Source organism: Melozone crissalis, unplaced genomic scaffold, assembly GCF_028551555.1.
Source record: "Melozone crissalis strain CALT ecotype California unplaced genomic scaffold, PUWL_Pcris_2 ptg000034l_1, whole genome shotgun sequence".
NCBI lineage: Eukaryota > Metazoa > Chordata > Aves > Passeriformes > Passerellidae > Melozone > Melozone crissalis.
This window is the reverse complement of record NW_026535812.1, coordinates 25,048,516-25,074,671: the sequence shown is the minus strand read 5'-3', so window position 1 is coordinate 25,074,671 and position 26,156 is coordinate 25,048,516. Positions and strand designations below refer to the sequence as shown.

Sequence of the window (26,156 nt, the reverse complement as noted above, 5' to 3'; positions counted from 1 at the left end):
CGGGCCGGGAGCGCTTCCGGAGCGCGGCGCGATCCCTCCCTCGGCCCGATCCTGTCCCGATCCCTCCCTCACCCCGGCCCCGATCCTCTCCCAATCCCTCCCTCAGCCCGGCCCCGATCCTGTCCCGATCCCTCCCTCAGCCCGGTCCCGAGCCCGGCCCGATCCCTCCCTCAGCCCGGCCCCGAGCCCGGCCCGATCCCTCCATCAGCCCGGCACCGAGCCCGGCCCGATCCTGTCCCGATCCCCTCCCTCAGCCCCGTCCCGATCCCCGTGCCGATCCCACCCTCACCCCGCTCCCGTCCCGATGTAGCCGCGCTGCCCGCGTGGCTGAGGCAGGTGAGTCCCCGGGGCCGGGATCCCTCCGGGCTGTGTCGGCTCTGCTGGAAGCAGTGGAAATGGGCCCCGTTTTGTCTCGTGTTTCCCCCGCTGTGAAACACCCCACCCTGCAGCTCCCACAGCAGTATTTCTGTCTTGTTGTAGGCTTTCAGAACCATTGCTGCTCTGCCCAGCTCCAGCCCAGTTGGGGGGCAGTGCAGTGTGCCCTGGTTTTCACTGTTTCTAACGTTCCCTCTGCAGTTTGTGGTGACAGATTCCCCGCAGAGGTTTTGGGGATGAACATCAGTGTCCAGCATCAGTGGGGAGTGCTTGCCAGTGGGGTACAGGCATTGTCCCGATGGCCTGGACTGGCTGCAGCACTCCTTGTCCCCCGGACTGCCAATTCTCTTAATCTCTTTGATGTTTTGCTGTCAACTTCATGTAGCAAAGCATGTTTTTCTCTAAAATTTAATTCATCTCCCCCATTTATTTCCCTCCAGTTACTAGTGTTCTCTGCTTCCATGAACACACTTTCTGTGCATGCCATGAGGAAATGTTATATGGAAATGAGATTAAATTTAAACGAGGTTAAATATGATCAAAATGAATGCATTATGATAGAGCTTTATACAACACTGGAGTGCAGTAGGACTCTTGCTTTTTGAGCTCATAATAAATTCCCAGGACCAAGCAGAGCACATTTTCAGATTCAGGGCGTGTTGATGCAGTGTGCTAACAGGATCTGTTGGTGTCATGTTATCTGCAGCAGCTATGGGAGTTACACCTCTGCTAGCCAGACCTTCCTGCAGGCTTGGCAATCTGTCTGCTGCAGGGATGCCCAGGCTGGGTTTGAGGAGGCACCAGCCCGTCAGATGAAGCTCAGGAGCTCTGAGGAGCAGCAGCAACACCTGTGAGTACCGTTGTGGCCACAGCTGTGCACTGAGAGCAGGTGTGCAGCTCCCCTGCTGCCACAGCAGGCACACAGCCCTCCCCTCAGCACGGAGTCATGGAATGGCCTGGGATGGAGGGGGCTTTAGAGCTCAGCTCATTCCAGCCTTGCCACCATCCCTGCCCATCCTGCCCTTGGACACTGCCAGGGATGGATGAGCCTCTCCTGAAGTGCTTTCAGCAGTCCCTGCATCCCCAGGTGGGAGAGGCAGTGGTGGCATCCCCAAACGTGTGCTCATGTGCTGAGGATGGCTCTTCAGCAAGAGTGGAGATCAGGGTTGGTTTCTGTGTAAAACAGGTTAAACCCACAATGTCTCTGCCCATGGCTGTGGGGTGGAACTGGATGGGCTTTAAGGTCCCTCCCAAGCCAAACCACTCTGTGATTCCAGTAGGAAACATCAGTAATTAATCAATGCTGCCAATCATGTGATTTTTGTTATTAAAGAGCATGCTTAGAGTTGTATAAAGTAGTTGGAAACTGTGGGGGAAATTAAGTTTAAGATGGTTTCAAGATTTAGATTAGTCATTATCTCTGCCCTTGCCCAGATTTCTTCCTTCCTCTTATCTGGGTAAATTTGTTTTGTGTTGTGGTGGGATGCAATTAAGTCTTTTTGTTCTTGGTTTGGCTTACATGGGAAGGATGCTGTCATTTTGGAATGAAATCTGCCCAGTGACCATCTGTCTCCCCATTAGGATGAAACAGGACATTGATTTAGGCAGTGGAATGATGAAAGGTTTTCTTGAAAAAACAAATGAGCACTTTGCTTTTTTAAAGCCCCTGCCACTGGCACACTGTGGCTCCAAGCAGAACTCTGTGTACAGTGAGAGCTCATACCCTGGGTGTCACAGATGCTTCCCAAAAATAAAAAGGGCCACCACTTTATTTATTTGACAATAAATAAAACAATCCAGGTTTTGTTTAAGTGCCTAAATTTATATCTTGGCTACATCCTCATTGAGAAGCTGTTGGAAATGTGAGGCATCAAGGTCAGAGGGGCAGTGGCTCCGTGACCCAGAAGCAAAAGTTCTCTTGGTAATAGGGAAATGAATGCTGCTGTCTTTGTAACTTAGCAATTAGGTTTCTTACCAAATTTCTTGTGAAGCACAGCAGCAGTGATAAGTATTCTGAAATACATGGCTTGTCTTCACTGCTCTCACTTTTTCTCCAAATTTATAAAGTGGACTAAGCTGAAAATTTTAAATGAGGGCAGTGACATTTCCTGGCAGGATTTGCCTTGTTTATTTTATTGTTGGCACTTATATGTTGATATGTGCATAGACTCAAAGCACCTTTGTGTCAGATTACTGCAATTTATGATGCAGGAAGGGATTAGTGTGCTGAGTTTGGGATCAGCTGATGGGGAACTGTGTAACTACAAAGGAAAACCTCCTTTGGATGAGCGTGACACTCATGAGCTGAGCAGCTTCTCCCTGTGTGTGAGAACTGGGTGAGTGAGAGGCTTTCCAGCTCTCCTATGTGCTGTGCTTTCCCTGAAACATTCTGTGGTGTCTGAGTTTTAAATTTGGAGCCATAATCTGGCTCTGTTATTTTCCAGACAAATCAGTCCCTCCATGTGGTTTATAATCCCAGAATGATTCGTGTTAGAGGGGACCTTAAAGCTCATCTCCTTCCAAGCCCTGCCATGGGCAGGGACACTTTCCACTGGAATGTGGCCCCCAAAAGAGGTGCCAATCGTTTCTAAAAGCTGGGAATTGCTGGATTTCTGTGGCATTTGCTGTCAGTGAAGGCAGCTCAGCGTGTAGCATATGTGACCCATTTTTTGATGTCTTGAAATGGTCTCATCTGCTCCAGTTTCCTTCTTTAGCATTTTTAAGGTTCTTGTGCCTGTGGACCACATGAATGAAGTCATGTCTAGGAATAGATTCAGCCTTGCTCAGCATTTATTCTGGGAACAGTTTGGAACTGGCCACTTTTGAAAAGCGGCATCAGAGGCGCTGTTTGGAAAATAACCACAGCCTAAAGGCAGTGAGCTTGGGGGACAGTGAGCTTGTGTCCCTGAGCAGCAGCCCCACAGTGGCTGTCCCTGGTCCCACCGGGGATGTGTGAGGTGAGGTGAGGTGCAGTGGGATGCTCCTGGTGCAGCTCAGCAGGCTGGGTGCATCCCTGGCAGTGGGAGGGAGCAGGCAGATGGCATTTCTGAGGCAGGATGTGTCATGCTGGCACCCGCCCACGCCCGTGCTCCCTCCCTCAGCAGCGTGGGGTGCAGGGCTCGGGGTGCTGCTGCCACTTCCCACCTGTGTCTTCTCCAGCCCTCCCCACTCCTGCAGCCTCCAGCTTGGCAAGCACCTGGGCCTGAGCCACGGGAACATTTTGGCCTGTGGTGTGTTGTCAGAGGAGCTGACCGCCTGTGCTGAGTGCTCTAAAATGCTAATGCCTAAAGGAAGAAGGATGAGCTAAAGCTGAGGTGCCACGTGAGGAATGTTTGGCTGAGGGAATAGAAGGGGGCGTTACTGACTGCTTCATCTCCTGGAACAGTTGGGGATTCATGCATCCACAGAAAATTTGTGTTATCCAGCTGACCGGTCATGGCACAACCTGAGCCTGGGTAGAAAAAATTCTACCAAGTTTATTTCCTGATTTTAAAAACTTTAGGAAAGACAAAAAGTCATGAACAGAATGAACAGAGCAAGGCAGTATCCTGTACCCTTCAGGAATGCTGGATTCAGCAGCACACAGATGGATGAATCCCAGGAATAAAGCATTTCTAGTGTGCTCCCACACAGAATTCTTGTGGAAAGAAATGTCCAAATCCAGATTCCCATTTGGAGAGCAGAGCATCTCCTACTCCCAGCGCTTCAGGCTGTTTCCAAGAACAGCTGCTGAGCAGAGCAGGCATTTGGCTGTTTGTGCATCATCCTAGGGCTGGTTCTATTTAGGTGTTCTGCAGCCTGGGCCCACCCAGCTGCTCCCTGAGCCTCACATTTTGGTTCTTTAGTTCCTGCATCTTACAAGAAAAATGTGTTGTTGGATTTAGCATTGACTTTGTCCGTTCTGTTATTCTCAGTTTAAGGTGTTTTCACTCCTGTTTCCCTCCTTGCTGTTTGAGTCCTGCAGAGCCTGGGAGGAATTCAAATTTACAAGCTTCTCCCTTTTCTCTTGTACGATTGACCTTTTCCAGGGATATCTACAGAGATCTTCAGTCACACCTTCAGCTTCTCCAGGAGCAGCTCTTAGCTGGTTTTCACATGTAAAACAGGCCAGTGCTGTTGCCTTCCAGGCATCCTTTTGTTAATTTGATGGAATTTTGGGTTGAAGAGTGAACTTTATTTGCATGTAGATGGTAAATTACCTGTTAGGAGCTAAGCGTTAATTACATTATTTATTTGAATGTAGATAGTGACCTGTGTCTGTGCTAGGTAGAACTAGCTGGTGAGTTTAGAAAATGTTTTGCTTTCGGTTGGCCAACACTGCATTGTAAAGGAACATTCCCATTTTGTTTAGTTTGAAAAGGAGTTGGCCTAAAGGAGGAGGACTAAAACACTGCCATCCACACCTTACTGCCCACGTGGTGGCAGGATCCACCTGGGAAGTGTCCAGAATCATCATTATCCTTAAAAAGACTCAAAAGTTCTGTGGTGTTTTATGAATCAGTTTGTGTTCGTTAAGGATTGGTAAGTGTTGCTTTGGCCTTGAATAAATTTCCAGGGTTTACAAGGATTTAAGAGACTTCCACGAGAGGGTGCAGCAGTTCAACAAAATCCCATCTAAACCAGATGAGCCTGTCCCCACTGTGGCCATATTTTGACTCATTTCATGTATTAATTTGTGTATTTACATCAACTTCCAAATCGCATGGGTGCTTCAGCCGATCAGTTCAATGTCCCAGAGTGTCCCTCCAGGCTGGTACTTTCTGGTGTCCAGTGTTACCTGGCCTCAGTCTATCCCTGGTTCCCTGCAAATGCTCACTTTATTTTAAAAATAAAGTGTAGGGATTTTTTAAAAATACTGTTTTAGTTTGGAAACATCATTAATTTCGCGCTCAGACTAATCCAGCTGCAGAAGGAAACTCCATCTAGGAGGCTGAGTTCTGGAGAAACTGCTGACCTGAGTGTGAGTGATAGAACAGAAAGAGAAACAAGCTCTGTGCCAAATGATTTCTTGTTCCATGAGAGAGTCAGGAGTGACCCAGCTCTGGTGCTGCTGTGCTGACATCCTGAAAGCACAGAGGTGCTGTCTGCTCATGGCCAAGGGTCAGGGTCCATTCCTCTGCCTGGGCCACTGAAATACCTCTGCAGGAATGATTAACTCCTGACAAATTTGCAGGAAAAGGACCCACCTTGGAAACATGTGCTCCCTGTCCAAATTCATCTATCCTAATCGCTTCCTGAGATAAGATTATTTGATAGTGAAATAACCAGAGGTGTGGCGATACTCATGTATAATGCATGACTGATAAATGCTATTTTTACCAGACTTGATATTCAGTAGGAGAAACAGCATGCTGTGCTTTCAAAACTTTTAATTACTAGTACAAAATGTTAAAAGGGGGAGAACTTGAGACCAAAGAAATTACTTTGGTTACTGCCAGCTGCAAATGTAAAAGTTGGGTATGAATTCAGATGGTTTCATTGATTAATTGGAACCACTCTAGTTTTGGAACTTTTCTTTTGAGCAGTGTAAAAAAGGAAAATATGAGGTTTACTAAAATATCCCCAACACACAGTGAATATGTCAACAGCAAGACAATTTTTGTTTTAAAGACTAGCACCACCTTCTTCCATTGAACTGCTCTAGATTATCATGTACAAACAGATAAGGTCTGGAGATTAAAAGAATGAATGAACAAAACGAAATGAATGAATAGAAAATCATTATAATGAATAGAAATTAATTAATAAATTAATTTAATTAATAGAGAATTTCATCTTGACATGTTCAGACTGTGACATCTCTGCCTTCCTTCCTTGTCTTGAGGACCGACCAGAGCAGGGGGAGCCCTGGAGTCAGTCCAGGCAAGGCTTCCTGAGTGCAGCTGTGAATGAACTCTGCTGCCCTCCTGCCCCTTCCTTCCCATCAGAGAAACCTGGCTGGCATCATTTCCCCTCACAGAGACACAGCCAGCACACCACAGGTTCCCTTGTGCCTCCTGTCCACTTTGGATTAATGTCCCTCCTGTCCACTTTGGATTGATGTCTGCATCCTTGACCTTTCCTCTCCCTGGGTGCTCTCCTCCCCTGGCTGGCTGGCAAAGGATGGAGCTTGGGGTGGTGTTTGCAGGGGATTACCATTTGCCATCCAGCACTGGGATGGAAAAGCACAAATCCAGGCATTGGGAGCTGCCCTGAGGATTTGAATTTGGGAGCTCCACATGACCTGACCTGGCTCAGAACCTTCCCTGCCCCATGCCCTGGGCTGAGCCCCAGCGTGGGCAGCAGGGGAGGGGAAATTCTGCCCCACTCAGGTGAGACCCCACCTGCAGAGCTGCCCCACATCTGGGGAACAGCATCAGGAGCTGCTGGAGAGAGGCCAGAGGAGGCCAAGGAGATGCCCCGGGGGCTGGAGCCAGGCTGGGACACCTGGGGTGCCAACCTGGAGAGGAGCAGCTCCAGGGAGGGCTCAGAACCCTGGCAGGGCCTGCAGGGGCTCCAGGAGAGCTGGAGAGGGACTGGGGACAGGGATGGAGGGACAGGACACAGGGAATGGCTCCCACTGCCACAGGGCAGGGATGGGTGGGAGATTGGGAATTCCTGGCTGGGATGGGATTCCCAGAGCAGCTGGGGCTGCCCCTGGATCCCTGGCAGTGCCCAAGGCCAGGCTGGACATTGGGGTTGGAGCAACCTGGGACAATGGGAGGTGTCCCTGCCGTGGCTGGGGTGGGAATGAGGTGAGATTTGAGGTCTTTGCCACCCAAACCATTCTGTGATCCCTTTGTTAGTTGTCAGCACGGTGCTGTTTGTTGCCTTGTGTGAAACGCTAGAAAGGACAATGAACTTTCCTGTGCTGGGATGTGTTCTAGGAAGTGAAGAATGTTCATTGTGCAAGAGTTGAGGTGGAAAAGGAGTTCTGTCATTAGAAAAAAATGTGTTGGAGCCTGAGAGCTTTGTTGTTTTATCACAAACATTTAAGTCAGATGTTTCCCCTCTTTTCATCAGCGAATCCAAGTGTGCATACTGATTATCCTGTATTTGCAAGTCAGAGTTGTAAATTGCTGTATTCAGCTGGGGCCGTTTACCATCTGAAAGAAATAATTAAAGCTTTCTTTCTCTTGCTTAAGATTTAAACATGTATTTAAAGATGAGATCATGCTTTCATGGTGGTCAGAGTTTCTTTCTATATTTGTGTGAGGTGGCCTCAGAAATGTGTGTCCGAGGGTCTGGTGTGCTGTGTTTCCTTTAATTACATATTTGTTTGGGGAAAGATGGTTATTGCAGCCTCTGTCTTTGCCTGGTTCCATCCTCCCAGCCCCGGTGCAGCGGGAGCTGTGCCCATCCCAGTGTGCAGATCAGCCATATGTGCCTCTTATTTATAGCTCATGCGTGAAGGGAGCTATTCCAAAGTGGTAATTTCTGTTCTGGTGGTGGCACATAAATACAAGTGTGTGTGAGCAGCTCCTTCTCCCCGAACGAGGATGTGACACATCCCAGCCACCCTGCTGGGGAACGCTCCAGTCCAGACAGACTGGGAGGCTCTGTCTGATGCTTCAGACACTCAAGAGCTCAATTAATTTATAGATGATAATTTGTTTTCAGCTCCTGCAGATATGGATGCCACCTTTACTCAGCCTCTCTTGAGTCATTCTCTCTCCAGCTGCATTGGAGAGGGACTATTTACAAGGACACGGAGGGACAGGACAAGGGGGAATGGCTTCAGACTGACAAGGAGTAGGTTTAGATTGGATAAAATTCTCCCCCCTGAGGCTGGGGAGGCCCTGGCATGGAGAAGCTGTGGCTGCCCCATCCCTGGAAGTCCAAAGCCAGGCTGGACCGGGTTTGGAGCAGCCTGGGACAGTGGAAGGTGGGACTGGATGGGCTTTGAGGTCATTCCCAACCTCAAAAAGTCTGAGAATCTATGGAGCTCCATTTCTGTAATTTGTTGGGGAAATGGCATATCCTACCTGCACTCTAGATGCAGCTGTGCAGTATTTTCCAACTGTGCTGTACAGTTTGTGCCACCTTAAAACAAGTTTCCTTCCAGCTGCCTTTGTTTTCTGTGTGCGTAATTTCATAAAGTCACTGGGCACAAGGAATGAAAGACTGGCTTTAGAAAGAAAACAAGAACACGAGTTGTGGGAGGGAGCCCAGAGTGGTTTGGGACGGAAGGACCTTAAAGCTCATCTTGATCCAGCCCCTGCCCTGGGCAGGGACACCTTCCAAAGGTCAGGTGCTCCAAGCCCCATCCAACCTGGCCTTGGACGTTTCCAGGGATGGGCTCAGAGGCTCTCCAGGCTGATGATACAATAGGTGTCATTCTGAAGTTACTGCCTCCTTTCTAAGTTATCTTATCAGGCCGTTGTTAGTGCTGTGGGTGCATCGGCTGTGGCCGGTGTCCGTGTGAGCGCTGGCCGTGCCCCGCTGGGGTTTCTCCGGGAGCAGGCAGTGATTCAGCAGGGAAGCATGCCAGGCCGGCACGGACAGCTGAACCGGCCGTGCTCCCGCACACGTACAGCCAGGCGGGGACAGCACGGCCACGGCTGGGACACAGGCAGGCTGGCTGCTCTTCACCGATGCCACCTATAAAACACTCTGTAAACAAACAGGAGCTGCCTCCGGTGCTTTATCACAGCGCGGCTTGGGCTGGGAAGGGACCTTAAAACCGGTCTCATTCCACCTCCCTGCCGTGGGCAGGGACACCTCCCGTAAACCTGTTTGCTCCAAGCCGCGTCCAGCCTGGCCTTGAGCACTTTCCGGGCTGGGGCAGGCACAGCCTCTCCGGGAAACCTGTTCCACTCCACGCTCGCTTTTCCGGAGTGTGTCACCGGCAGAGCACAGCCCCGATCGGGGCAGCGCCGTGCCAGGGGCTGCGTGTGGGTGCACCGAGTGAGTCAGGGTGACCTTGTTCCGGGACGGGCTCCCTGTTTGTCTCTTACTCATTAATTAGCGCGGCTGGGGAGCTCGGCGGCGCGGGCAGGCTCGGGGTGCCGCGCTCGCCTTCCGTGAGGGAGCACGGTGTGTTCCTGCGTGCTGCGTGACTGGAGCGCCCGGGCTGACACGGCTCGTTCCGGGCCCGTCCCGGCTCGCGTGCGAGCCCCACGCACGCAGCGCCGCGCTCGGGGACATCGCTCCCTCCCCGCCGGCCCGAAACGAAACGCTCGGTGCGTGATAAATGAAACGCGAAGGGGCCTCTCGTCCTATCGCTCTCGGGAACGGCCTCGGGCGGCGCTTTCGGTTCTGGCCGCTGACACCGGCGCGGGGCGTGCTGCAGCCTGGCCGGCGCCGCGGGGGGACCGGCCCCGGGGCGGGGAACCGGCCCTGCCCGCCCGCGCTCCGCCCCGGCCCGCTGCCCTCGCGGCTCCTTGGCAGCGCTATTTAAACGGGCGGCGCAGCGAGCCGGGGGAGCCGGGCGAGGCAGAGCGGGATGTGCGAGCGCACGCGGCCCTCGGTGCGGACGCGGCGGTGCTGACCCGCGCCGGCCGCGGGCACGGTGTGCCGGCACCGCCCGCCGCGTTCGCTGCGGCTCCCCCCGCCTGAAAAGTGATCTCGCTCTGGAGTTACCGTGGATTTGGGTCAGGAGGCGGCAGCAGCGCCGAGGGAGCCGCGCCGGTAGGTCCCAGCTGAGGCTGCCCGGCGGCTCGGCCGCCCTCGGGGTCTGTGCCTGGGCCCCGCGTCCATTGCTGGTTGTTGCGGCGTGTCCGGGAGCGGCTCTGTGTGCAGGAGGGGCGGCTCGGGGAGCGAGCCCCGGCCGGAGAGCGGCGGCTGCGGAGGGAGCATCGCTGCGGGAGCGCTCCCGCTGCTGCTGCTGCGGCAGGGCTGAGCCTCGGCCTTCCGCCGCTTTATTTTTAGAGCCGGTGGGGGATCCGGCTCTGCTCACCGAGGCGCTGCTGTAAAAATAGCGGCCAAACTTAAATGCTGGTCGAGCGAGGAATATGAATGTTGAAGTGGCAGCGAAGGTATGGCTGGAGGAGATCAGAAGTCACTTGCTCAGCACCTTGGCGCTGCAGGGATCCTCTCGCTCCTCGCCAGGGCGGGCAGACCTGGGCTGCAACTACGGGAGCGTCTCATTCTCTCCGGAGTCGAGGATTTTTAAACCTCTGGAGTTACCTGAAGGTGCCTTTGGTGGTTTGGAGGAATTGCCTGGTGTCTGTGGAAGAATAACAGATACGCCGATGACTTTGGGGTTAACTGCCAAACAGATATGGGAAAACTGGAGAGGCACAACATTTTTTTTCTTTTTCCTGGCAATTCTGACGTGCTGTTTCCCAGGGAAGTGGAAAAGCGTTATAAATGAATGTTCCAAAATACCGAAGGCTCAATGAGAAATTTTCCAGGGCAAATCATCAGTAGTAAGAGATTATTGCCAAATTTTCTCTGGTGTTTTGGATTTTGTTTTGAAGTGAGGAGTAACTTTGCTCGGAATGCATTTATCCAGGAAGTAATCCTTAATGTGCTCCACTCTGAGCATTGAGCCTGCATGCGAGATTGAAGAAGGCTTAATTAAATGTAATCAAATATTACAGGATTCCTGATTAAAAGGCATAGCACTTGCTTTCGGTGACGCGCGAGACACAGTGCTTATTTGTGCTTTAAAAGAACACAATTCTGCAGCTTGCAAGCAATGCCTTTCTCGGTTCCTGAGTAACCATCACCCTTCTGTTTGCTTCCCTGCCCGGTTTTAATTCCTGGTGCCCGGCGTGGCGAGAGGAGCCGGTGTGTCACGGCGGGTGCCACAGGGCGGGGACAGGGACGGGACAGGACAGGGCAGGGCCGGGCTGGGAGCGATCCCGGCAGGGCCGGGCTGGGGGCTCTGCGGTCCCGGGAGCCCCGGCAGGGTGGCACGGTGCAGTCTGTGGGAAGCTGGCCGTGGCTCTCTGCAGCCATCCCGGGAGCCCCGGCAGGGTGGCACGGTGCAGTCTGTGGGAAGCTGGCCGTGGCTCTCTGCAGCCATCCCGGGAGCCCCGGCAGGGTGGCACGGTGCTGGCCGTGGCTCTCCGCTGCCAGCGGTGCCGTTCGGTTCCGCCGGGCCGTGGGAGGTGACACGAGGGAGGACACATGGCAGCGGAACGGGAACGTGTAGGTTTGCTCCTCCGGTGGGAGAGGAAATGGTGCAGGAATGTCTGAAATGCGGGGGGGGACGTGTCTCATGCCGCTCAGGTCTGCGTGTGAGGGAGGCACAGGAATCAGCGCTGTCGTGTTCTCTTTGTGGGATAGAGCGGAGCCAGGCGCTCCCGTTTGTTGAACATCCTGACAGGGAGGAGGCGTCGGACCATCCCCCTTTCTCTCCTGCCCACCCTCGGGGGATGCGTGTGCGTGCCGGAGTGTCTCAGAGCCTGCATGTGCGGGGAGAGGAGCAGTGTGGGTTTGGGATTAATTAGCCTGACTTTTTCTGTTTTCATGCTTTACGTGCCTAAGGGCTACCCGCAGTCACAGCGAGGGGAGGAGTTTGCTGCTGCTGGCTCAAAATCCTCTCCAGGGGTGATCTTGTTCGTGTCAACCATGAGCAATTAGAGAGATTAACTGTCTTGTTTTCCTTTCTGCCCTAGGTTGGTTCCTGGGAGGCTCTGGGACGTTTGGAAGTGATTTGGAGAGAGCAGAGCGTGTGTCCGATGGACACGGAGGCGCAGCCGGCGTGCGTGGTGCCCCAGGCTCCCTGCCCAGCCACGAAGTGCTCTCCTTCAGAGGACTTTCCTCCCCAGGTGAGGCTGGCTGAGAAGATCCCCCCGGTGAAGCCTTGCTTCAAGAAGAAGCAGCAAGTGCAGAAGAGACTGGACTCACAAACTCTGCGGGCCCTGCGGCCCATCTTCACCAGCCTGTTGGGAGCTGGGGCCTTGGACAGGGTCTTTGTGCCCCGAGGCCAGCGGGGTGGCCACGGGGATTTATGTGAACCTGCTGTGAAAAAGACTCTGGACCTTGGTACCTCTTGCCCTCAGACAGAAAATAACGTGACTGTGCTGATGCCAGCAGCCCCAGATGTGCAGGGTCAGCTGCCAGGAGCCCGTCCTTCCCCCGGGCATCCTGAGCAGGACGTGCAGTCAGGAGAGCAAGGCTTCTCCCCAGAAACTCCTGGAACTGCTGCTGATAATGGTAATGAATCATTCCAGGATCATCCTTTGCACCCAAGTGCTGGTGATGGTGCAGCTTGTCCTTTGTTCCCTGACAAGGTTCTGGAAAGCTACACATCTGGCTTCCTCCAGGAGAACAGCTGTCCAATGCAATACAACTTGACCCCAAGCAATAAATTCAGTGCTGGGATATTCCAGGACAAAAGTGAAGAGGCTTCCCTTGACCTGGTGTTTGAGCTGTTGAACCAGCTGCAGTATCACACCCACCAGGAGGACGGGATTGAAATCTGTGTGGATTTTCTCCAGGGCACTTGTGTTTATGGCAGCGATTGTCCCAAGCATCACACGGTGCTGCCCTATCACTGGCAGGTGAGGAGGACAGCAACCCAGAGGTGGCAAAGTGTGACCAACGACTCCCAGGAGCACCTGGAGAGGCTTTACTGCAACCCTGACAATGACAAGATCAAAGTCAAGTATCGGTAGGTAACTGAATTTACTCCCTTGCTGGGAAGGGTGCAGAAATATAACAGGCTGTGCGTTTTTTTCCCTGGTACTTGTATCCAATCGTGTTATAAACTCTGGCACGATGTTTCTTGATTAATATCCAACAAGTTTATCTGGACAAAAAATCTTTGTACACTTGTAAAATTGTTATTTAGCATCTGGAATGTGTTCTTTGAAACTGGAGGACTTGGAGTGTGTGAAATAAGAAAACTTCAGCTCTGTAGGAATTCAGAGACTGTTGTGGAATGCTGTGCTTGTTCTTGGCGTTCCTAATTAGTGTTTCCTCTGTGTTGGACAAAGTGGCAGCATGAAAGCCTTGGCAGCGCTGGGGACAGGGATGACAGAGCAGTTGCTGTGTGTCACTGTGAGCACAGCCTCATCCTTCCGTCCCCAGCAGAAAAGCACAGGGCAGCTCTGCAGGGTCCTTGGGAAGGGTCACATCACTGCCAGTAAATGGGGATGTTCCAGCTCGTTCCCTGTGAGCAGCCTGAGCCACACGCTCAGAAATGCTGATCATCACTGTTAAAGCAGTTATTGAAGTTATTGTTTTCCCTGTTCAGAGCTTGTTTATTGACTCATTTTCTAAAATTAGCCAGCAGCTGTTGATGTGGTTGTGTGACCTGTGTGGGCTCCTGCACCCCGAGAGCTAAACTTTCTTCAGCTTCTCCCCTGCAGGTTGCAGTGTGAGGAGCAGTGGGGAGCAGTGATGTTTGCAGGGTGCAGTTTGTGCAGGGTGCAGACTGGCTTGGTTTGGTTTTTATTTTTTTTGGAGGAAGTGTGTGGTGCAGTTGTGGCAGGGCAGATAAGAGAGGAGAAGTTTGCCAGGCTGGCACAACTCCAGTTCAAAGTGACATTTCTGGAGTGAGAACTTCAGTGCCTTTGCCACCTGAATCCGTGGGGGTTCTGCTCACTGCCTCTTCTTCCTTTCAGTTCCTGAAGAAAGTATATCCCTGCTTTCTCAATATTTTATTTTCATTCATTAAGCTGAGATTTCTCATTTGGCACCAGACCAAATCTAGTGCTTAAAGTCAGTGTGAGTCTTTACTTTCACTGAATTTGATGTTGGATTAGATGCTGAATTCAACCTTTGTCACAGACTGGTTTGGGTTGGAAGGGACCTTAAAGATCACACAGTGCCACCCCTGCCATGGGCACCTTCCACTGTCCCAGGGGCTCCCAGCCCCAGTGTCCATCCCTGGGCACTGCCAGGGATGCAGGGGCAGCCACAGCTGCTCTGGGCACCCTGTGCCAGGGCCCTTTTAGTGATGGCAATATCAGAATTTGGATATCCCACACTGAAAATGAAAATGAAGTAGGATATGTAGTAGAGAACAACTACATTTTATAGAATTGTCTTGAAGAAATGTGCCGGTCTTTAATAACAATTGAAGGATCTTCTAAGTGCATGGCAGATAAAATTTGCTCTATTTTACAACAGAGGAACTTCTGTTTTCCAGGTGTTAGAAATGATTTCTGAAAACATAGCAGCACAGCCAGAGACAAGCCCATCAAATGATTTAACTTTGAATTCTGTGTAAATGAGCAAATGGTTTTCTTTTAGAAGTTGTGTCAGCGAATCCATCAGTGCACACGAGCTCTGTGTCCTGAAGGATGGACTTGGGGATGATGAATGGAAAGGACACGGTGCTTGGTCACGGCTTAGTCACCCCGGGCTGGGAGGCTGCCGTGCCGTGCCATCTGCCTGCCCTGGCTGTGCAGGTCCCAGCCTGCTGGGGCGGGTGGCACGCGGGGACAGGTGTGTGCCAGGGACAGCCCGTTCCCTGAGCGGGAGGGAGGGGACAGGAGCAGCCTGGGCTGGGCACGGCCGGGTGGGACCCTGCCCTCGGAGCCTGGGGTGCTGACCTGGCCTCGCTGGGCTGAGGGGTTCTGCCAGACTGCACATTCACACTGGCTGCTGCGGAGAAATCCCTCCCTGGAGGGTGGGCAGGCCCTGGCACAGGTGCCCAGGGAAGGTGTGGCTGCCCCTGGATCCCTGGCAGTGCCCCAGGCCAGGCTGGAGCAGCTGGGACAGTGGAAGGTGTCCCTGCCATGGCAGGGGTGGCATCAGCTGATGTTTAACATCCCCTCCAACCTTGGAAGAGCTGCATGGCTGGATGTGTTCAATGAGACCTTTGGAGTGAAGCTCTGTTTAAGACCAGAGCTTCTGATTTCAAGCTTTGAGTCTGATCCTCCTTGCATCTTTGGCTTGCCAAGGTTCTAAGCCAGGTTTTAAGCCAGGTTTTGAGGTGGGAGGTCAATGGTTTAGTGTGCAACATCACCAGCTGCTTCTTGTGCAACATCACCTTGTGAGGAGCACCTGGCAAGGTGTGGGGAGCCCCAGGTGCCTGGTGGTCACTCAGGCTGGTGCCAGTGTCCCCGAGCTGTGTCCCTGTGCTGTGTCCCTATGCCCAGTGTCCCCTGGCAGGGGCAGCCCGTGTCCCTGTGCCCGTGCCCCGCCAGCGCCGCGTCCCGTGGTTCCAGCATTATTTGTTAAAGCCATTAATCTGCTGTCGTGGTCAGACGAGCTTTGCAGGCCTGTCTGCTCCCTGGCAGCCCGAGGAAACGCCTGCTCAGCACTGTGCCTGCCCGGCCAGGCTGCTGTTTGTGCTGCTCCGTGTCCCACAGCCCTGGGGTGTGGTGATGGCAATGGTCCTGGCAGGGAGATGGGCCCTGCCACAAAGTGTTGGCCATCAGCTCAATTAGGGAATGAGCTCTAAATTAGGGTGTTCTTCAAGGAGCTATTTATATAAACCTTCCTTCCTCTTCATTATTGGGATGAGTAACGATGGAGATAAGTTATTGAGATGAGTAATGTAAAATGCACATTAAGTTGTTGCCTCTCACCTAAGGGAGTGTGATCTCAGAGGAGTGGCAAACCTTGTTTAGTTACTTTGTAATGCAACTCCTTCAGCTGCTTCTTGCAGTTTGGCCTCAAACCAGTATCATAAATTACTTTTGTGTTTTTTGTATTCTTGAGTCTGCCAAGTATGTCGAGCCACATACCAAGCTATCTAAACAAATGGGGGAACATCAACTCAAGCAGGTTAAAGTACTTAGAAGCACTCGGTTTTCTTCATGGATGTGAGGAGAGGCCCTGGGAGAAGTTCCAGATTTCAGCAAAGAGAGAGCAGTGCCAAGTGCTGCTTTCCAGCAGGAGATGCCCACGTTGGGATATTTTAAGATGCTCTTTGCTAAGTGGAAATACTTGGCTGAGGAGCCGAGCAGGTTTCCCCACACACACACCTGTCCCATCGTGCACACATTGCTTTTCAAAACAAGCAACAGCATTAAAGATTACAGCAGGATTTGTTTAAAACAACTCTGCAGTTCCTGACCCATCAGTTCCCCCTGCTTTGGCTGAAAATTCCACTTTTCCTCTTGGCACAAAGGGCTCCCAACTGGCCTGACACAGCAGCTTCTTGCTGTTGCTTTGGTTTCTTTCCCTTTCCCGTAATTTCTGTGAGTTTATGGGATGGCTCCTGCAGCTGGGAGGGAGGCCAGGGTGGCAAGAGCAGGTGGCTCTGCAGGGGGACGTGTCCTGCCGGGAGCTGTGTCCCTGCGCTCACCCCGGCCCTCGGGTGAAGCCAGGAAATGACAGCACAGGAGGAAACTCGAGCTGTGCTGGGAAGGTTCAGCTCGGGTACCAGCAGGAATTCCTCCTGGGCAGGGCGGCCAGGCTCAGGAAGGGTCTGTGCAGGGCGGTTTGGAGTGCCCGTGCCTGGAGGTGTCCCAGAAATGATGAACGGGGCGCTCCGTGCTCTGGGCTGGGCTGGACTCGGTGTTCCTGGAGGGCTTTTCCAACCCCGGTGCTTCCATGGCTCTGTAAATACAGAGTGTTCCACCGCAGTTATCAGGGGCATGCGAAGGGAAGGGGAAGGAGAGGCACGGACACAACAAAATGTACAGGAAACTGGTTTTCCTTCATTCCTCTGTGTGTGGGACGGCTGCTCCTCCGCTGCTGACAGAATGTGCCTGACGTGTTAGAATCATACAGAGCACGGGGCAGGCATTTCAGGATGGAATCATGGCATCACAGTGTGCTGTGGCTTGGAGAAAACCTGAAAGCCCATCCAGTGCCACCCCTGCCCTGGCAGGGACACCTCCCACCGTCCCAGGCTGCTCCAGCCCTGTCCAGCCTGGCCTTGGCACTGCCAGGGAGGGGCAGCAGCTGTGTGGGGATTCTGCAGGTCCCTGGCCCATCAAACAGTTAAATTTCAGAAGTTTTCTGTGTAATCCACACAGAGCCACAGCCTGTGAGATAAGGCATGTGTTAGTGATAACGGGGAGATGGGAAACCAGCTGAGAGTCCCTGTGTCTGGGTTTGGGGGAGGTTCTTGGCTGTACCCTCTGAGTGGCTGGGAGCTGCTTCTCATTCCTTTCCAGCAGGAATGCAAGGCAGAGAGCCCCGAATGAAACTCCTGTGAGTGCTTTGGAAGTGCTTTCCTTGTGCCGTGTGGGTTTCTCTTTGCTGCAGTTCGCAGCACCATTTCCATATGAAATGGAGCTAATTGGCTTGGAGCTGTACAAAGGCAGGGAGACCTGAGCCGAGGAGGCAGCAATCACTGCCATCCCTGCTCCTGTTTCCTGTCAATAAACAGACTGCACTTTGGGGAACAGCTGTCACCGGGCTCGGGTCAGGCTGTCCTGGCCATAAAGCAGCTCCTCCTGTCACAGGGATCAGGGCTTGCTCTCCGGAGCTGCTCCCAGGTGGGGCAGCAGGCTCGGTGCTGGGACAGCCCTGCCCTGCCAGCACCCAGGGACACAAAGGGCTGTGACAATGCGGAGCTTCCTTCCTGCTGGGTGCTCCGAGTTGCTGAAATCTGGAGGGATTTGAGCTGAGTGATAATTGGGAATCTGATTCCTGTAGTCACATGTACGCAGGAGCGGTTTCTTTTGGGAAGCTGGTTTTGGAGGGTGTGATGGGGAGCATTCATTTTCAGGAAAAGCCTGGAATGGCAGGACAGGGGAAGGAATTTCCACTGCCAGAAGGCAGAGATAGGGGGGATGCTGGAAAGGAATTCCTCCCTGGGAGGGTGGGCAGGCCCTGGGTCCCTGGCAGTGCCCGAGGCCAGGCTGGAGCAGCTGGGACAGTGGGAGGTGTCCCTGCCGGTGGCACTGGGGGAACTTTAGGGTCCCTGCCTGTAGCAGCTCTGCAGCCACTCAGAGCTGTGCTTGTGCTCCTCTAAAACATCAATAGTTTAGCTTGGAAAGGACCCTTAAAGGTCATCGAGTCCCACCCCTGCCAGGAGCATCTTCTACCAATTTACCAATGAAACAAAGAAAGCAACCCCTCCCAAACACATGCACATCCCAAACACATGCACATCCCGAACACATGCACATCCCAAACACATGCACATCCCAAACACATGCACATCCCAAACTCATACGCATCCCGAACACATGCACATCCCAAACACATGCACATCCCAAACACATGCACATCCCGAACACATGCACATCCCAAACACATGCATATCCCGAGCCCCTGGAGCCCAGCAAGCACAGGACACTCTGTTTGTGCTGCCCTGCAAACAGCTGGGGTTGGAATTAGGAAACAGGGTGCCCTCATTGCTGTGGAGTTTGAGAACTTACCCGTGCCTGCAGCCCAGGCCCCCCTGACCCAGGATCTTGTGTTCAGGAGTGGCCAGGAGTGGGTTCTTGGGAAGAACAAACAACTTCTGGTACAGCCTCTTCTCCTCCAGCAGCCCTGCCTCAAGGACTTCCTGATCCAGAGCTGGGGGTTTACATTATTACTATTATTATTATTATTATTATTTTATCCCTGCCAGGCATTCATCCAAGCTGTACATGTGCACACACACACATATGCAGGCCAGTGTGTCAGCAGTTGTTTCAGGTTCACAAGCTGCCCCCCTGGCTGTGAAAATTCCAGAAGATTGCTTTTGCAAGCACCCCAGTCACCAACTGTAAAGGCGGGGGAAAACAGTGTTTCCAGCCTTGAAAAAATAAACCCAGGAAAAGCAGCAAAGTCACTGCTTTTGGGTTCTTTTGTGCCCTGAGGACAGAGCCTTAGAGCAGAGAGGGAAATGTCTGCAGCATCTTTCCCCAGGGTGAGGTGTCACCTCCCACGTGGCCCAGGGTCACCACAGAGAGCAGCATGACTCGATGCGAGGGCAGATGCAGCAGAACCTGAAACTCACGTGCTGCCCTGGCACCGGTGCCCCTCTCTGGGGCTGGAGCTGAGAGGCCCCGATAAGATCAGGCTCGGAGGGGTTGTTTGTGCTCCTGCCCTGCTGCAGAGGTTCCTGTGGGCCTGGCACAGCCCAGTGCTGGTTCCTGCTGTGCTCCCACTGCTGTGCTGGGAGGAGCAGCTGATGAACATCCCCTGGGAGTGTTCCCTGGCCTTTCCTTCCTCCTGCTGTGCCTTTCCATGGGAGCACACTGGCTCTGCTGTCTGAGCTCTGCTGTTGCTGTTTCAGTACCTGTGCTTCCAAATTAAACTCTTGGTTGGGTGCCCAGCCCTGGCACAGGCTGCCTGGTGGAGCCCCATCCCTGGAGGGGTTTGACAGCCCTGGGGAGGTGGCACTTGGGGACATGGGGCAGTGGTGGCCTTGGCACTGCTGGGGATGGTTGGACTCTCTGGGAGCTTTTCCAATTCACCCAAATCTGTGATTTCCATGATCTTTTGAAGCCATCATCCTTTAAGTGATGTTTGGTTTCATGCAGGAGTTTAAACACTCAGCCCCCCACCCAAAGCTGGGCCCATCTGTGGGAGAGTCCTTCCCCTGCAGCTTCCATCGAGTGCACAAGGAGATAAGATCTGCTGCTGCCTTGGTGTCACCAGAAGTGTCAGTGCCTGCCTTGCCCTGAGCACAAAAGCTTCTCGTGCCTGGGGGCCCTTTGAAGCCCCTGGGGCCGCCAGGTTGTTGCTGGTGCAGGGAGGAACTGGTTGAGTCAGAGAGAGAAGCTCAGCAGTTTCAGCAGGCAGGGAGCTGGGCTCCGAGCTGCGCTGTGTCTCACAGCTGCTGTGCTGGGAGCAGCTCTCGTTTCCTGCTGGGCCCTGCTGCTCGCAGCGTTTCTGTTTTTCTGAGCCTGTTTGCGGTAACTGGCGCCACGTCCCCGAACGCGGAGAGGAGCTGCAAACCACACACGTCCTCCTGCCAGGGCCCTCACCAACTGACTGCTCTGCTCATCTCTGTGTACGTGACCTCTGCAGAGTGTTCGTCCTGTGGGTCTGGGGGATTCACAGGCCGGGCTGCGGTTCTGCAGAGGGATGGAAGGGAGAGCCCAGACATCCTTGTTTTGGCTGCACCAAGCTGAAAAAATCTATCGGTGTTTTAACTTGGAACTATCTCAGTCCAGTGTCCTGCAAAGTTTACACCTTCTGTTATTTCTTACATTTAGGGAACAGAGAAAATGAAACTTATTACTGGGGTCACATTCTGCTGTTGAGAGCTCGTGGGATTTTATTTTGAATTGTGCTGTTCTGCAGCACCAAATTTGGGTTGTGTGCCCTGTTCTTCTGAGAGTTCAACGTGTTCATTCTCGCTGTGCAAACAGTTCCACTGAACTGCTTTATTTTATAAATAGAGACCTTTATTTGGTGAGTTGGTGAGGAGAAATTCTTCAGAAATTTGTTCTCACCTCTCAAGTCTCTGTGGGTCCTTTAACAAGGGCACTTAGTGCCAGGACAGGGGAAGGCTTTAAACTGCCTGAGGGCTGGGCTGGATGGGATACTGGGAAGGAATTGTTCCCTGGGAAGGTGGGCAGGCCCTGGCACAGCTGTGGCTGCCCCCGGATCCCTGGCAGTGCCCAAGGCCAGCTTGGACACTGGGGCTGGGAGCACCTGGGACAGTGGGAGGTGTCCCAGGGGTGGCACTGGATGGGATTTAGGCTCCCTCCAACCCAAACCATTTTGGGATTCCACACCTCAGACAGCTGCTGGGTTTGGGGTTTTGTCCCTCTGTGCTGAAAACCACGCGTTTAATGGCATACAGAAGGTGAGACTTGTCTGTTTCTCCCGTTTGCCCAGGGGCCAGGAGTGCTGGGTGGATCTGAACCTTATGAAGTTTTATGAAAGCGCCGAGTTCGACCAAATGCGGCGCCTGTCCACAGCGTCCTGCCCCAGCTCCAGCTCCAACTGCTACACGGTGTGGAAGTACTTCTGCAGGGACCACTTTGGCTGGAGGGAGTACTCCGAGGTATGGCCCTTGCCAGTGCTGCTGCTGGTACATCATGGTCAGCCTGGTTCCCCTGCACACGCTCGGGGAGGGGATCTGGGGATCCTGTGAGGATGAGGAGTCACTGGTGAACTGGGAAAGCAGTGGAGGGACAGCTCTGCTGGCCTGGGTTGTGGTTCTGTGATCCTACGACTTGAATGACCCTGAAAGCATCAGAGACATCAGGGCTGGCCAGTATGTCCCTCTGGGGAGCAAACCAGCTTGTGGCAGCACCAAGGAAGCCCTCCTGGAGCCTGATTTGGTGTTATGGCAGTGGGACAGCTTCCATTTACCTTGGCGGTTTTTAATTGATTTCCCTGTCCCCAGAGCTCTGCTGAGGCAGTTCATGCACTGCCCGAGCTGTGGGGTGCAGCCCCTGGGCTGATGTTTGCAGTGAAACCTCATCAGTGCTGGCAGTCCCAGAAATAACTCCTGAGTGTAAGGCCTGCAGAGAGCTGGGCAGGAATAGCACAAATAACACAGTGAGGGTGTTTGAGCTGCGAGGAGAGCTGGGTTTGTGCAGGGTGGAACAGGAAAATGAATTTTGGAGCGTGTGGTTTCTCATGTGTACATTTTCCTTCCCCGTTTTCCCCCTCCTTTCTCCCCCATTTCTCCCTGGTTTTCCTCCTGTTTCTCCCTCATTTACCCCTTCCATTTTATCCCCTGTTTCCCCCCTGGTTTTTTCCTGGTTTCCCTGTTTTCCCCCATTTCCCCCCTGGTTTTCCCCCCCATTTCCCCCCATTTTTCCTCTCATTTCCCCCCATTTTTGCCCTGTTTTCTTCCCATTTTCCCCTCGTGTTTTCCCCCTGTTTTCCCCCCATTTTCTCCCCATTTTTACCCCTTTTCTCCTTGTTTTTCTCCCCATTTTTCCCTCCATTTTCCCCCCATTTTCCCCATTTCCCCCTCATTTTCTCCCCATTTTTCCCCTGCATTTTCCCCCATTTTTTCCCCATTTCCCCCCTGTTTTCCCCCCATTCTCCCCCCGTTTCCCCCCCATTTCCCCTGCAGCCCGTGGTGAGGCTGATTGAGGAGGCGAGCTGCCGCGGGCTGCGCGAGGTGCGCTTCATCACCTGGCACAACCAGTACATCCTCAACATCAAGGATGGCTTCCAGCAGAACTCCTGCTTCCGCAGGGAGATCAAGAGGAGGCCCCTGCTGCGCTCCTGCCTGCTGCTCATGCCCTTCCTGCAGTAGGTATCCCCAAAATAATCCCCACTGCCCTTCCTGCAGTGTCCCCAGACGGAGCCATTCCCACTGCCCTTCCTGCAGTATCCCAAAAACTGAGCCATTCCCACTGCTCCATGTGGGGCTGGATGGGGGAGTTGTGTTCCTGGGCTGTGGCAGGGAACAGGCACTGTTGGGTGGGAAATGTCAAGGAGAACCCAAAATCTGGGTCATGCTGGCAGCTCCTGTCACTTCCCAAAGGAACATTTATCTGAGAACTCCTTGTTGAAATGTGCAATGCACCTTGTGGATGTTGGAACATTGGGTTTGCCCAATTCCTGTCCATTTTCCAGCATCCCGGGCTGTGGGAGGTGTCCCTGCCATGGCAGGGGTGGCTCTGGATGGGGCTGGGGGTCCTGCCAGCCCAAACCATCCCCTGCTGGTTCGGTGGGAGCACGGGGTGTGCTCACAGAGCCCTCAGCCCTCTGGGCTTTGGTCACAGCCTCAGCACACGTGGGCCGGCAGGTGTTTTTAGATTGAGGGATTTTTAGATGGAGGTGTTTTTAGATTGAGGTGTTTTTAGGTTGAGGGTTTTACAGGAAGGAAACCCCAGGTTATCAGAGAGAAACTGGAGGGTGCCAGTAAAACACCAGTGGAGTTGCTGGCTTGAGCAGTCCTGCTTCTCATCCTAATGAAAAATGAGGATTTCAGGGCTCCTATTTTACCACTGCTGAAATTATGCAATTCCCAGCTAATTTTGTTGGACCTTGAGGGCTCTACACTCGTGAGGGATTGACCAGAACTGTCTGTGCCAGCTACCAAACCTACAGGCTAAAATCTGAGATTCTGTTCTGCACCAAACTTCATTCTGATTTTATTTATCCAAAGACCTTGTAAAGCTCCCTTAAAATAATGGATTCTTGGCAAGAACAAGAGTATTTTAAATATTTATGGGATCTATCCTTCAGGAGACAGTGTTGCCTCCACTTCCCACATGATGCTACCTGAGATTTGTTCTTTCCCTCACCTCCCACCTGCTTAAATCTGTTCTAGAATTGCAAAAGAATCCTTGAATAGGAATGAAAAACGTTGACTTTTTAATGGCTTCCCCTGTAAAATAAATAACATAAATATTTTACACAATTCAGAAGAACTGAACAAAGTACAACAGGAGATTGCAGGATTTTTATTGGATTTGATTCTTCCTCATTAATCCATGATTTACTGGCAATCTCTGCTTGCTCTTCCAGTCCAGCGTGAGTGAGGCCCTACAGGAATATTTTTTTTATCCATTTGCCCATCAAAGAGGAAAAACCAAATTAAAAACAAATGCCCACTTTGGTACTGGATTGCTATTTTATTAGCAATTTGTAGAACAAGTTTCTGGGTTTGTGCTCAGCTGTTAATAACCAGTGAGAAGAACTTGGAGTTGAGTCAAGTCCATGCAAATGAAGGGAATCCTGGCCTTGGCCTGGAGCAGGAGGGAACAGCCAGAGAACACTCAGAGAGTGTTTCTGCCCTGAAGAGCGGGAGGGCTGTCACAGCTTTCCATGTGCTGATTTAAAAATAGACCTTTTTCCACTAAACTCCCCCTCCCAGTGCTTTTCCTTGGGTTTGGTTTGGTTCCTGGCCATCTGTGGGGTTTGGAGAGCAGCTCCACCCTGGGCTGGCCTCTCTCCTGCCCCGGGGCACGGAGGGGCTGGCAGCTTTTCCAGAGAAATGCTTTGGGAAAATCCTCCCTGGTGGACTTTGGAGCTGGCCCCACGTGCTCCTGCAGCTGCAGGGGCTGTGCTGCTGTGAGCCGGGGCCCTGCAGGTGCCACAGGGTCCCATTGGTGCCCTTGGCACAGCAGGGACAGTCCAGGGAGTGAGGAGTTACTCACTGAGTAAGGGCTGCTCTGTCAGGTGGGATCAGGGGAGCAGGGACCACCAAGGGCACCTCCCTCAGTTCAGCAGCTGCCAGAGTGTGGGGAGTGAGGAGTTACTCACCGAGTAAGGGCTGCTCCCTCAGTTCAGCAGCTGCCAGAGTGTGGGGATTGTGGAGTTACTCACCGAGTAAGGGCTGCTCCCTCAGTTCAGCAGCTGCCAGAGTGTGGGGATTGTGGAGTTACTCACCGAGTAAGGGCTGCTCCCTCAGTTCAGCAGCTGCCAGAGTGTGGGGAGTGAGGAGTTACTCACCGAGTAAGGGCTGCTCCCTCAGTTCAGCAGCTGCCAGAGTGTGGGGAGTGAGGAGTTACTCACTGAGTAAGGGCTGCTCTCTCAGTTCAGCAGCTGCCAGAGTGTGGGGATTGCACAGGGGGTAGGAGCAGGGTCCTGCTGCTCTCCCTTGCTGGGTTTTCCAAGGGTTTTTTTCCTGGTATCCATGGGGCTTCTTGGCCACAGCTCCCTCCCTCCGCCCTGCCTGTTCTCCAGGCAGCATTCCCAGAGGAGGGGCAGGAAAATAACCAGCTGCAAATGCAAATCCACCTCTGGCTGTGTAAATGGCTGTGAGAATCTTCCTGTTTGGGAAGGGGCCTTAAACCCCGTCCAGTGCCACCCCCTGCCACAGGCAGGCACTTCCCGAGCCCTGTCCAACGTGGCCTTGGACACTCCCGTGGTTATCAGAGGCTTTCCAGCCCTGCTGGGGATGAACTGGGGGTGGCTGGAGGCTGCTGAGGGTGTCTGAGCACAACCTTTGTCCCTGCCAGGACCCTGGGTGGCAGCTCTGCCCTGCCCTCGCCGTGCTCCAACCCTGCTGCCGCGCACGACCTGTCCCCAGCTGCTGTCACCTGTCCCAGCTTCTACCCCGAGACCTGGATTGGAATGGATCCAGCTCAGGACTTCATCCAAGTGCCTGTTCTGAAGGAAGACAAAAGCTACAGAACCATTTACAACCTGTTCCACAAGACCGTGCCGGAGACCAAATACAGGATTTTGAAAATCCTGCGAGTGCAGAACCAGTTCCTTTGGGAGAAGTACAAAAGGTAAGAGAATTGCAGTTCTTTAATAATGGATATTCCTAGAGGAGGAGGGATTTGCATCTCCCCTCACAGCTGAGCTCTCCCAGAGGGCGATGCCGTGACGGGACCTGCAGCGAACGCTCACCTTCATTCTGTGTTCCAGGAAAAAGGAGTACATGTCCAAGAAGATGTCAGGGCTGGACAGGATCATGAACGAGCGGCACCTGTTCCACGGCACGTCGCAGGACGTGGTGGACGGGATCTGCAAGCACAACTTCGACCCGCGGGTGTGCGGCAAGCACGCCACCATGTTCGGCCAGGGCAGCTACTTTGCCAGGAAGGCCAGCTACTCGCACAACTTCTCCAAGCGCTCCCCCAAGGGCGTGCACTTCATGTTCCTGGCCAAGGTGCTCACGGGCAGGTACACGGTGGGCAACCACACCATGAGGCGGCCGCCGCCCGTGGAGCCCGGCAGCATCACCAGCGACCTGTACGACTCCTGCGTGGACAATTACTTCGAGCCCCAGATCTTTGTCATCTTCAATGACGACCAGAGCTACCCCTACTTCATCATCCAGTACGAGGAGGTCAGCAGCACCGTGTCCATCTGAGGCCTGTGCTGCTCCCTGCCCCAAACCTCTCCGTTTGTGTGGGGAGGTAAAACCTGGACACTTCCCAACTGGTGGAATGACCTGGAAGGAAGGTCACTGAGGTGACCCACTGTGCACTTGCTGGTTGATTCCCTATGTGGAAATTGTACATATTTTTCCATTGTTTATAGTTGAAAATCTGTGCCTTTTGTTATAAAACACTGTTTATTTATGTTAGTAAATATTCATGTTTCAGAATGTGTCTGTGGTTGTCATTTCATGGTGTTCTGTGCCTGTCACACCCTGATCTCAACATTTCAGCATGGCCCTTTCTAGG

General features: G+C 52.9%; 1 protein-coding gene across 3 annotated transcripts; it reads left to right on the top strand.

Annotated features, from left to right (window-relative positions):
* The first annotated feature begins 273 nt into the window (after positions 1-273).
* On the top strand, positions 274-26,113 carry TIPARP (TCDD inducible poly(ADP-ribose) polymerase). Of its 3 annotated transcripts, XM_054282920.1 has the most exons (8): positions 274-336; positions 577-737; positions 1,082-1,225; positions 11,922-12,919; positions 20,941-21,109; positions 22,136-22,317; positions 24,978-25,253; positions 25,393-26,113. In XM_054282920.1, exons 4-8 carry the CDS (start codon positions 11,985-11,987, stop codon positions 25,838-25,840), a joined length of 2,010 nt encoding a protein of 669 aa, XP_054138895.1. In that variant the 5' UTR covers positions 274-336; positions 577-737; positions 1,082-1,225; positions 11,922-11,984; the 3' UTR covers positions 25,841-26,113. The 3 variants fall into 3 exon arrangements, with proteins under 3 accessions (XP_054138895.1, XP_054138894.1, XP_054138896.1); XM_054282919.1 differs by lacking the exons at positions 274-336; positions 577-737; positions 1,082-1,225 and adding an exon at positions 9,808-9,984; XM_054282921.1 differs by lacking the exons at positions 274-336; positions 577-737; positions 1,082-1,225 and adding an exon at positions 10,627-10,724.
* Positions 26,114-26,156: the final 43 nt, after the last annotated feature.

Coding starts and splice junctions, on each gene's coding strand:
- TIPARP (XM_054282920.1), top strand. CDS start 11,985: ATGGACACGGAGGCGCAGCCGGCGTGCGTGGTGCCCCAGGCTCCCTGC. Junction 21,110..22,135: donor GCTGGAGGGAGTACTCCGAG/GTATGGCCCTTG, acceptor TTTCCCCTGCAG/CCCGTGGTGAGGCTGATTGA. Junction 22,318..24,977: donor CTGCTCATGCCCTTCCTGCA/GTAGGTATCCCC, acceptor TGTCCCTGCCAG/GACCCTGGGTGGCAGCTCTG.